The sequence below is a fragment of the Equus quagga genome, chromosome 5, assembly GCF_021613505.1.
Source record: "Equus quagga isolate Etosha38 chromosome 5, UCLA_HA_Equagga_1.0, whole genome shotgun sequence".
In the NCBI taxonomy this organism is placed as follows: Eukaryota; Metazoa; Chordata; class Mammalia; order Perissodactyla; family Equidae; genus Equus; species Equus quagga.
In genome coordinates, this window is record NC_060271.1 from 100542401 (window position 1) to 100555319 (window position 12919).

General features: G+C 44.2%; 1 protein-coding gene across 1 annotated transcript in view; it reads right to left on the reverse strand.

Annotated features, from left to right (window-relative positions):
• Window positions 1–12919, reverse strand: part of RHOQ (ras homolog family member Q) — a 38891-nt gene that overhangs the window by 6924 nt on the left and 19048 nt on the right. The window contains exon 3 of the mRNA XM_046663052.1: window positions 173–337. Coding sequence (XP_046519008.1) covers window positions 173–337 — 165 coding nt within the window. The remainder of the gene's footprint in view (window positions 1–172; window positions 338–12919) is intronic.

The window sequence follows — 12919 nt, forward strand, 5'->3', positions numbered from 1 at the left end:
CTTTCTTTTGACACTACTTTTTCCAAAAAACGTGACAAAATTTATGTTAACTAACAACTGAGATGAAACACATATATCATTTGCTAAACCTTAGGACCATCTGTCTGAAAGGAACACCACACAAGATAAGCCAGAGATTATTCTTAAATGAGTAAAATCAAAGCAGACATACCTGAGTTCCTATTAGTAAAAAGGGTACATTTGGTGCGTATTCCTTAAGTTCTGGTACCCACTCCTCTTTCACATTTTGAAACGAGGCTGGATTTACCACAGAGAAGCATATAAGGAAGACGTCAGTCATTGGATAAGATAAAGGCCTCAGACGATCATAGTCTTCCTAAGGAAGAAACAAAAACTTCATTGTTTCTCTTTCCATTTCTATGGTTTACTAATAATATGTACATTAAATTACACGGTCAGAGAAGCAAAGTCAGGACTATTTGACAAATGGAATCTATGGCATTCTACATAAAACAATATAATTCCATTTGTTTTGTGTGTTCTTCCTTTTGAAGTTCTGTGCACCAGTGGGGTTAAAATATGAGACAATATCATTAACAACTACAATGCAACTTTGAGAAAATGCACTGTGATTATGAAAGCTGTCACTGGAAACATTTTTGCCTGAAACTTTGCACAGAGAATTGATTATAGCTAGCTGTTGTCTGAGTGTTATCATTTATAGTAACTAATATATACTGAGTGTTTCCCGTGTGTCAGTCACGTCCTGATCCATGTGTTCCCCCAGGTGTTACTTATTTAGTCCTCATAACAATATATGACATAAGTAGCATTATCCCTGTCTTCCAATTGAATAAACTGAGGCACAGAAGTTGACTAACTTGTGTTAGGATGTGTAGCCAGTAAACAAAGGAGATGGAATTCAAACCCTGGCAGTTTTATTCCATAAGCTACACCTTCACCACTATACATCTTCACTGAGACCTGAAACCTTTGCTTTCCCTGTTTATATGGTTTTCTTAATTAATGTGTGTGTGAAAATTTAAAGATAGAAACATATAGAGTAAATCCACAAAAATCTCCCTTTCCTCCCCAATTTCCATTCCCTTCCCAAAATGGAGATGTTTTCATATGTATCTTTCCAGTTCTTTTTCTATGCATGTACATACCTACAACCGTACACAGTCAAACACCTGTAAATAAAAGAGATTGTGCTCTCTTATGTACGTAAAAGAGATCTTGGAGATCTTTCCAGACCAATACATTAGATTACCATATAATTTTAATCTGCTGCCTCATATTCCAGAGAAGGGCTGTGCTCTCTATGGATGGCTGTTGTAGCATCTCTCCCTATCACAAAAGGCAGTGAAGATCCTGTTCTGCTTAGATCATTTTCTATGACACAAAATTCCGCTTATTTACATTCTAGTGAGTGAACGGTGTCAGGATTCCATTTATGATGGGGCTTGCCTCTCATCTGGTTTCAAGGAAACTTTATTTTTGGCCTCGGCCACCACTCCTCTTAAATGACCCGTTTCACTACCAGAACTGCATGAATGTGGAACTAAGGGAGTATTAAAAGCATCTTCCACTCGGAGTTTTAGCAGTAGCATTTCTCTCATGGAAAAATTTTCTTTTCATGTTTTCTTCTGATATTTTTCTTAATATAATGTTCAATTCAAGCATATTAACGTCTCAAACTCGTGACTTTGGAGTTAACCCTTCTCTTTTTCCTCGATGCTTTCAAAGGGCAAATCTACAGGCTGGGGGGTGGGGGGGGTGGGGGTGTGGGGTGCCTGAAGGATTTCTCAGGTGTTGGCTATTACAGGACATTCCCAATCTTCTTTACCCTTTAATTTTAAATGTGGAGGCCCCTAAATGGTTTTGAATAAAGCAGTACTCTAGTGTTAAGAAATTATTAATGAAGAAATCAAGTAGACTGGGCATGAGACAAGTTGCACCCCAGCCAGTTACTATAAGAGGACTACTATCAAAAATATAACATGTTTTTAAAAATCAGTTTGAGCGTTAAATAGCACGCCTGGGTGCATTAAATATACTTCCTGTACTCTACTGCCTATTTCAAACTGCATGTCCATACGGGGAAAAAAGGGACAATATTAATCTTAGCATTCCACCCAGCAACTCCATGTTCCCGAGCCAAATGACACGTGCTACGGTCAGGGAAAGGGATGTCTTGTTAAAAACCTCTCTTCATCCATAGTTAGATGTCCAATTTTCACAGAATTAGAAATGAGGATACCATCTCATAGGATTAAGAGGAATAAATGAAATAATGCAACTAAGACATCCAGCATAGTGCCAGGCACACAAAGGAACTCTTCCAACACTTGCACGCAAATTCCTCAACCCATGGGAAACTGATTTTCCCATCTCTTTGCAAAAACACAGGGTCCCATGAGCCCCACAGCAGTCCTGGCTTTGCATCTCTCTCCAATCACAGAGAAGAAACTCCTTCAGTGAAAAGTAAAATTTTCTACACTGGCATGAAAACACACAAATCAAACTGAGGTCTCTGGAGGACAGTATAATTTTCAGATTAATAAAAGAGAATGATAGATTATTACTGTACTAATTAGTCATTTGGGGACTCAAGAGCCTTATGACTATTTAAAATGTAACCAGAAAAAAGATTTATATTGTTTTAAGAAAATCAAATTAGATTTTTTAATAAAAATTTTACTTTTCAAGCAAGTTTACCTCATCAGGGAAATAGAATGTGCACTCTTCTCTAGAATCATATTACGAGGAATAAAAAGTAAGAGAATGCAAACTTCTCTAGAAACGCTTAATAACATTAATCTAAATATTCTACAGAGCCTAAGTCTGTTGTGCAGGTTCCTTTCATCACCATAGTGAATACGGACTTTCCTCAATGAACATATGGGCACAAAGGATGGAAATTAGACTAATCATTTCCAGATACTTGTTAAATTGCAGATTTTGTTGGCATAAGTAGAATGTGAAGGATTGGGGTTATGAAAAAACAAAACAAAGACAAGTATGTTCAGAACTCCTTGGAAAGAAACGTTACCTCTTAAGTCTGAACTATCTAAAATGAACGCCTTCTGCCTGTAATCTCCAGCTAAATAATTGGCAGTTATTATAAGAATGAGACCTTTCTGCCTCCATCCAGCCTAAGTAATTAGAAGTCTAAAAATAGATCGCAAATTAAAAAAATAAATGATCTCCTATGCGTACCGTAGCCTGCATCATATAAAATTGTTTATATCCACCGTGCAGTCTTGAGTGAACTCAATGTGAAATTTTAGATTTCGAGATAAATAAATTGAAACATGCAGAATCTTTCATCTTCAACTATATATTTTAAATTTGACAACACAAAGAAAGTTAAATGTGGAAGAACTGCCGTTACTTTTATTTTTTTCCTTTTTTCTTTTGAGGAAGATTAGCCCTGAGCTAACTGCTGCCAATCCTCCTCTTTTTGCTGAGGAAGACTGGCCTGAGCTACCATCCGTGCCCATCTTCCTCTACTTTATATGTGGGATGCCTACCACAGCATGGCTTGCCAAGGGGTGCCATGTCCGCACCCGGGATCTGAACCAGTGAACCCTGGGCCGCCGAAGAGGAACATGTACACTTAACCGCTGTGCCACCAGGCGAGCCCCAACTGCTGTTACTTTTAAACGGCCACTTATCAAAGTCAGAAATTCTCAAAGCCAACTCTCTAGTGTCCTCCTAATTAACAAATAAATTTTATTTTAGTTCAAATATTTTAATACCTATTTTATTTAATACCTATTTAATACCTATTTTCAATAGGTATTTACACATTTCACCCTGGTAACTGGAACGTTCTCAGGAGTAGAGAAAAATGTATTAAAGATAACTGACATTAAAAGCATGAAAAACAATGGTGAGTTAAGTCAATAGGATTGTTGGACTGCTTAGTAAAGTCTTTAGCTTCTTACCAACCAGCTAAGTACTAGGGGTATCAACAACTTCTTCTTCTTCTTCTTCTTCTTCTTTTTGCTGAGGAAGATTGGCCCTGAGCTAACATCTGTTGCCAATCTTCCTCTGTTTTGCATGTGGGTTGGCACCACAGCATGGCAACCAATGAGTAGTGTAGGTCCACACCCAGGAACCAAACCCAGGTCGCTGAAGCAGGGTGCACCGAACTTAACCACTAGGCCACGTGGCCGGTCCAAGGAGTATCAACTTTATAAAAGTGTGTTCCGGTAGCCTGGTGATTAGATTCTCCAGTCTTGTCAAGAGTCCTTGATCTGTGATGATGACAACCTTAACCCTTGAAAGATATCACACATTTATAACCTGACAAGAATCTGCAGACAGTAAGAGACCAAAGAAATGGGCTCTGAGAGGAAACAAAGGAACTTTAGGTGCAAGGGAGAACTGCTGCAAATGAGGATCAACTGGGAGACCCCTGTTTACCACAGCTCAGCCAGCAGCGTCCAGGAGCATCCCGACCTACTTCTGCACTAAAATACATTTGTCCCCTTCATGGGGACCTGGGTGCTCCCTCCTACTTTGGTGAGTTCTGTTTAAAATACATGTTTTTAGGATGTGCATGCCTATTTTAAAAATATATCCAAAACATGTATTTTAAGCAAAACCACTCACATGGGACAGTATAGGCCTTGCCATGCTTTGTGAGCTGGGATGCTATCACACGCTGGTCATTTAAAACCAGTCAGCAGGGAAGACGTTCTAAGGATACACACACATGAATACAAGAGATGTGTCCCCTCTGGAGCTCAGAGTTCAATTGGGAATTAAGACATATATATGTCAAAAGATAGTCACATACGACAACAACAGGAGAAAGAAAAGTGTAAACTGGAGCAGGTGAATATATAAATGCTTAATCCAACAAACCTTACTAAGCACCCACTCTGCCCAGAACGGCACGAAGTGCAATAGCAGGATGACCTTCAGATCAAATCTGATTTGTAAAACATCTTACAAACATTTGCAAAGCTCACTCATAAGATATCTGTATGCTAAAAATAAGGCAACAAGCTCAAATGAGCAGCAGCACCCACAATGCGCCCGAGCACCTCACCAGGACTTTGCAGAACTGAAAGCCACACCTAGAAGAGAGGAAAGTGCAGTGCTGGTGTGCGAACACACGTCAGGTTAGCACCCAGGAGGACGAACCTGATGGACGGGGAGAGACACAAACATTGCCAACAGTCTCTGCTCTCAGGGAGCCCACGGTAAGGGAGACACGTGCATGCAAACACTGTAACGTAAGTCAGAACGTGGGAAATACCCAGAGTGGAAATTAGGGGACGCTAAGAAAAGACTTCTTAGAAGAGGTGGCATTTAGGCCTTACAGAATGGAGGGCACTGGCACACAGATGACCTAGTAGCAATGTGGCTTTGGTCAAGTCACTTATTTCTTAGAGGCTTAGTTTCTCTGTCTGTAAAATGGGAGAATGTCAGTGACAGATGCTTTGAAGACTATAAAGTGCTATAAGGATGTATTACACCACCAAAGAATCCAGGATGTTACTTTGATTTAGGAAATAGTTATTTATCAAAACTGACAAGAGTTTTCCTCTGCAACAACCTAGAATGAGAAAAAGTGAGACTACAATTGACTAATTTTTTAACAGACAAGCCCCAGACTTGTAAAGTCCGAAACAGCTTCTGACCACTTTAAGAGACATATAAAATGTAAGACAAGTAAGAACGCCCCTGACAACGGGTGGCTTGTGGTCTAAGAAGGAGCAACTCTGTCACTTTCAGCGCGCACAGCAGTAATCTCCCCCAAAACATCTGTTTCTAGTAAGAAGCCCAAAATAGGTCCAGGCATTGTTCCTGAAACACGTGAACTCCCAAAGGGTGCCATGCTGAAGTCAAGAGGACACACGGGCTGCAGCAAGCTTCTGAAGACGATGAGCATTTTGTCATAAATCTAACTGGTAAACATTTCTACAGTAATTCTTGCTAAGAGGAGTCTATGAAACCTCATTTCCTTTGTGAAGTCCTTTTGTCACTTTTGAGTTCATTTTGCATTTAACTTTGTGACACGAAAATATCACTTTTCACCCTCTTAAAAATAACCGTTTCTCAAGGAAGCTGGATTGGGTTCCTTTTGGTTGCATTTTGGTAAGTTTGGTTCCAAATGCCTCGGTGAGGAGTTTATTGAATTTGCCCATCACCTCCCACTACTGTTGGACTAAAGAAAATTTGAGGAAGAGAAAGAATTTTTTAAAAGTGCTACAAATTCCTACAAGTTATTGTTTTTTCAGAAACTTTCCAAATAATTGGCTTTTTCTTTTCTTTTTTTTTTTATTTTCAGTTAGGTTGTGAAATGGTATTTACATATCCCTGGCCTGATTAGCTCGTAGCAAAAGATTTCTTGAAATTGAAGGTTTAGTTTTTAACTTTCAGCAACCGTCATCTGCATATATTCTGATATATAAGTCTGTCTCCCAATTAATTTAGCAATTATTGAGGTGCTGGTGAACCAGATCTTTGGCTTCTTTTCCATTACTCTCTTCCTTTTGGCTGCCTGACTGTTCACAACTCCTGCTTAGGTTAGTGGGAGAAAAAGGAGAGAAACTGTAAACGTGGTGAGCAGAAAGCAACCAGCCAGAGAAGGGGCTCCGCTGTTATCTAACCATGTCGTTAAGACCCAGCACTTCCTCATCTCTAAAAGGAGAGGCGTGGACTAGATTGCCACATCATAGGATTAAAAATGCCCAAACTAACACTTTTTACCCTCGTGTGCCCTAGGAACAGATTTAATGTGGGAGGAGGTTTAAACTGCCGCATGAAAATCAGGTTTTAGGATTCTGTTTTATCTAAGCTGACCCCACAAGGCAGAGGATCAAGACTTAGCTAAATATGGCCCTGAGGCGAGCTTCCTTTCCCCATCTGTGAGGGGAGAATAAATATAGCATACACATGTTAAGATAGATGAGAGAGCTGGTCAAGTGTTCTGAGCTCTTCAACAGACGAGCCTGACTTTCCAAAAAAAGACAAACCACAACTTCAGAGCCGGTGCAATTTCTTTCGTGCATGGTGAGATGACTTCCCTCATTGTGAAGGATTTAGAGCTGAAACTCTACATTGTCTGGAGCTATAATGACAAGTCTCTTTCACTAAAACAGAGGTCAGCTGGGCTAAGGCATGCAGAAAGAAGGGAAATGTCAGGTCAGACTTCCTGCGGTATATCCCTTTTCTAACTTTCTTGGCACAATTTCATGTTGATGGACCATTCATTCATTCTTTCATTCCGACAAATGTCTGCCAGCTAGGAGCTGAGCACTGTGCACGCGCTAGTGAAAACAGACACGGATGCTGCCCTCGGGAGCTCACAGTTTAACAGCGCGGGGGGCACGTGACTCTCAACTAGGGCAGTTCTACTATGTCCAGGGACATTCTGGAAATGTGGGAGTCACACGAATGGGGGAACTCTCCTGGCATTTATGTGGGAGCCAGGGTGCTACACAACTTGTGTAATGAAAACCAGTCCCTGGTCCCACAGGCACTGGCGAATATGAACAACCCTTTCATAATTACCTGAATCTAGGACCTGACCCTGTTGTCTATGAAAGCACAAAGTATTTTTAATTTTTGCACAGTTTTAATGAATTTTCTAGGAAGATGACTTCAGTGCACACTGAAGCAGAAAGGTAGAACTTTATTTTGTTCAAAACATTACAGAAGTTGCTTACCACAGTAGACAATTGCCTGCCACTGGCAAAACTGCTGTTAGTCTCCAAATCACCAATAAACCACAACGACGTTAGTCAGTGTCTGTAGCTGTCGCGTTCACGGTAATTCTACATACAGGTGTAGGCACCTGACTACTTCATTATCATTTCTGGAGAACTCAGCCTGGCAACTTGGGAATTTAATACTGAAACAAATATTTTTATTATGAATTACTTTCCTTTTATATTACTTCAGATTACTGTTAGGATGTATGTTACATTGATTTAAAGTTATGTGTATAGAGAGGTTATATTATCTATAGATTTCATTTGAGGATAAAGAGAAACATTTGTTATAACAAGGGGGGATGGGTCTGATATGGTTGAGGCATGTAACAAACTGGAACAAAAATGACTAGAAATGAGAAGTGGAACAGGTGCCATGACGGAAAAGCGCCAGGTTCTAGGACAGAGAATAGCCAGGACGACCAGCTTTGGTCTGGGTGGTCAGAAAAGACCTCTCAGAGCGAGCGACATCTAAGCTGAGATCTGAGGGATGGGTTAGGAGCCTGATACAGGACAGGGTGTGCAAAAGCCCTGAGGCACCAAAGCCCCGAGAGACACTAAAGGGCCTGGGAAAAGCCAGAGTGACAAGAAGGGGTGGAGAGGTAGCCATCCCAGACCATCAGAGCCTACTACAATGGCAAGTCATTGAAAAGCTGAGAAAAGGAAGTCACATCACTTGCTTTTTTGAAAAGGCAACTCAGGAAGCTTTGTGGAGAATGAATTAGAGGCGGCAGGAGTGCAGGAGAGAGATTATCACAGTAATTCAGGTGAGAGGAGATGGTGGCCTGGACTAAGTGGTACCAGTTGACACCTAGAGAAATGGTGGATTCTAGATATATTCCAGACACAGATTCAGGCTTGAGTGACAGGCTGGATGTGGGGCGAAGGGTCAGGGAGGTCTGGAACAATCCAAGGTCCTACTTGTGCAGCTGGATGGATCACGTCTTTTACAGGGATGAGGAGGATGGAGGGTGGAGAAGCACATGGGGGTGAAACTCCAGAGGCCCATCTTGGACATGCCGAGCGTGACAGGCGAGGACACAGCCGGAGATGTGGATCTGGAGGAGCTCCCTGACTGTGAGGTCCAGACCCCGTTCCAGGCACCTCCTTCTAGCTGGATCAGAAGCATTTCAAATTTGACATTTCTAAACTAAACTCTTTTCTTCCCCCTCAAATCTGCAACTCCTCCTCTGTTTACCATCTCAGTAAAAGCATCACCACACAATCAGGCCCAAGCCAGACCCCTGGAAGTCCTCTTCATCAACCCAAACACAGAGCAAAGCCCACATGCGCCCAGCCAGGCTCCCTGCCCTTTCCCTCCCAGACTTCTGTATCTGGTGGCTCCTGCTCGTCTTTCAGGTTTAGGTCTAAAAATCTCTTCATCCAACAAATCTTCTCTGAGCCCCCAATTCAGATGAAGCGTCCTCTGCTCTGTGCTCACTGTGCTTCTTCCACCATCTCATTTCTCACAATGTAGATTTGCCTCTTTTTCTATCCGTATCCTACGCAGGACTCCCTGAGGGCAGGGGACAATCCTTCAAAGCCTGGCTCATAGCACCTGTTCATTGAATTCTTGCTGCATGAATGAGGGGAGTGTGTGGCAAGGTGGAGTTGAGAAGGTGAACTGCAGCCAGATGCTGGGGGGCTGGCACTGGGCTGGCCTGCACCCCCTTCCCAGCTACAAAGCGGGAGCCAGTGGAGCAGGGGTCTGGATTCTCCAGGAACAGACTAATCTCTCGGGTTGCTGCCACCACTTTCAGCCAAGAATCGAACTGCCTCCTCCGATCAGGGCAGTTTTCCTGTGGTGCACGGATGGGTCCAACCCACCTGCCTGAATAACGTGAGCTCTAAAGAGGACAGCCCTGGACACGGCAGTACTTTCGGCATTTGGTCCCTGCGCTGTTTTTCCACCGCAGCCTGTTTTTCACTGTCTTGACGTTTATTTCACCGAGGCACGGAGGGCCTTGTTGACTGTCTTCCCTGCATCCTTCTCCTACTTCCTCCTTTCCGAAACAGCTATCGTTCAGGACCCATCTCTCCTCCACCCAGACACATGCCCCTGGGGACCCTGAGCCCATACTTAGCTAAAAGAATTCCTGGTTGGATTAAGCCAATCATCGAGTTTCATTTTCCACCTCTTGGCCAAAGTCAGTGGTTCTTGGATGGACACGTGACCTCAGCCATCCAATCAGAAGGAAGCGTCCCCTAGGTTATCCAAGCCAGCTCCTCCCTCACCCCTTCTCCTCCTGCTGTTCCTCTTCTTCTGTCTCTCCTCCAGCCCCACCCCCACTCAGGATACAAGGATTTGCCACTCACTGACCCCATCTCTGCAGCTCCTGGAGACAGTTCAGGGACCCTGCCTACATCAGCCAGGGCTGTGGTCCCCACACCACCCCAGAGTAGATGCTACCCCAGGACTAGCTACTTAGAGGGGGGCTTATCCAAGCACTTCCACGGGAGCAGCCCTCCCACCCTTTCCAACACCTGGGCTACAGAGGACCCCGGCACTGTGGACGCAGGTCACCCGGGCCTCCCATGGTGGGGGGCAGGGGACGGGGACAGCCAACACAGAACTGGGAGTCATGGAGGGGCCAAACCCAGAGGAAACAGCATTTTCCTCAGCTGTGGACTAACACTGACCCTTGTCTGCCTTTGCGGCCAGGGACGAAGCTTGCAAAGACTGAAGCCTCCCACTGACATACATCCTCACACCGGCCTGTTAATATACTACGACAAGCAGCCAAGCAGCAAGAGAAGACCCTGGAACTACACGCTGCTTAAGCCTGAAATGCTCGTTTTTTCCACACCCACACGAACACGAGGCAGCCAAACTGCACGGAGGAGTTAAACCACGTCTAACAAACCCACTAGGATTGGAGTATTTGAACCCCACTCCTTGGCCCAACCGTGCAACCTGCCACGTGAGGACCAAGAGGGCGTCCGGGCAGGCAGAGAAAATCGGGACGACCTAACGCAGCTCACAAATACACTTCCACGGGACAGAGCCTGCAGAAAATACACACAGTTTCTGCGGGGTGGATGAAAATGTTTTAGAACTAGACAGAGGTGGTGGTTGTGCGATACTGCGAATAGACTAAATGCCACTGAATTGTACACTTTAAAATGATTAATTTTATGTTGTGTGAATTTCACTTTAACTTAAGAAAAACATACAAGTCTGCAAGCGTGCAAAGCTGGAGCCTTGTGGGTACGCACACAGGTACACATACGTACACACACATGTTCACAGAGATTTCTCTGAAATTCAGAGAGGGGCTGCATACGGCAGAAATACCCAGCACACACACTCCTTGGGACCTGCGTTAATCACCATGACACGCCTCCACACCGCTGAGCCCGAGATCTCCTCCTTCGTGCATGTTTTACAGTCCCGCTCTGCCTGTTCTGCATTACTTCCTTTCCTCTCCTCCCCTCCAGCTCTGTACCACACGAGGCTCCCAGGAGAGCTCTTCCAGGACTGGGATAAGTAACTACCTCACAGCACTCCAGTCGTATTTCACTTCACGGCCCCGAGAATGGCATTTTGTTCCCGCTTTCACACTAACCCCAACTATCCTACTCAACTTTCACCATTAGCCCATAAGACAGGGAAGTTCCCACTTCCCTGATGAGGAAACTGAGGCTCAAAGAAGCTCATCACTTGTGCAAAGTCACGGGAGAGTCAGGCAGAAGTGACGTGGGAATACAGTTCTCCTAACAACTAGTTTAGGACACCCCGTGGCCCCTGTGTTTAAACCAGGCAGTAGATCATAAGGTTTGGACACAGACCTTTGGAGTCTTTGAATCATAGGCTTATTAGCTGTGTGGCCTTGGGCAAGTTACTTACCTTTTCTGTTTCATTTATCTATAAAGTGGACTAAACTGTTGGGAAAATTAAATGAGCTAAGGTATGAAAAGCACTGAGCGTTCGTGGTGGCTGCTAGCTTTAACCACGCCCAGCAGCTCTCCTTCTCCATTCAGTTTCAGAGATTTGGGGCAGAGGAATAAACAGGTGGAAAATGAGGACTGAGGGTACAGTTGATTTTGTGAAAAACACACCGAGAAGTTTTGCTGGTTTAATGAGTGCAAGAGTTTACATGGTAGGCGAGGACTGAGTCAGGTGTTTGATTAAAAGACCTGAAAATAGCTAAACTAATATACCTCAAATATGTTTTTGTGAAACAATGGTTAATGACACTGAGAAGTGAACAGGAGTCAAGATGCACGTGGACTCTGCTGTGGCTGCCAGTGCTCGCTGGCTCGTGCTGCACACAGCCCCAGGCGGTTTTCAGTGGCTGGCCATCAAACGTTAATTGGACACACGTATGCACCAGCCTCTTTGTGCTCCAAGAAGCTCAGCCAATCCGGGAGCTGGGTTTCCCACCATCCAAGACCTGGCTAGGGAGACGTGGCATTTACTGAAGCAAATTGAGAGCCACTGAAACAAAATCAGAGAAGCAATGCCCCAGGCAGATGAGGAAACCAGCAACCACAACAGCACTTTACAGGAAAAACACTAGGTTTCAAGTGTCTGTTCTCTTTTGTGTATCCTCATAAAACCCCTGGAGGCAGCGAGGGGCCAGGCGCTGTCATCCTTCCCTCCAGGGCAGCAAGGGCAGCAGCTGGCCCAGGGCACTGGGTGAAGTGGTGGCGAAACTCCCACTGGAGCAACTGGGCTGGTCGGGTTGGGAGGAGGGGTGGTTTTCAAACTTGGAGGTGTGGGGCCCATGGTCTGGTCAAAGTGCACAGACACCTGCCGGTTCCTGCTCTTAGCCTGCCCTGTGTTACCCATTGAGGGGAGTCCTGTCAGAGCCCGCAGTCCATTGTGTCCACTCCTTTATGGAGTCTGCGTTACGTGCTATGTGGGAAATCAAACAGCATAGATCTCCCTCCAGAGAACCACTAGCTTAGTTAAGCAACCTAGTAAGACACCAGCAGCAGGGGGAAGTCACCAGAACAGTAATGAATTACAGATCTGGACCCAGAGGGCCTGGTCCGGTGTTGCCTCTCACAGGCTGTGCGAGTAACCTGTATGAGTCATTTCAGTGTCTGAGTCTGATTTCTCATCCATTTAAAAAAGAAAAAAGGCAGGGGGAGGGGGTGGATAAAATCACCTACCTCATAAGGTCATTGTTATGATTAAATGGGATAAACAGGCCCAAAGAAGGCCTCAGATGTAGGCACGAGATTAATGACAAGAGACGTATATGCTAAGTGCCACA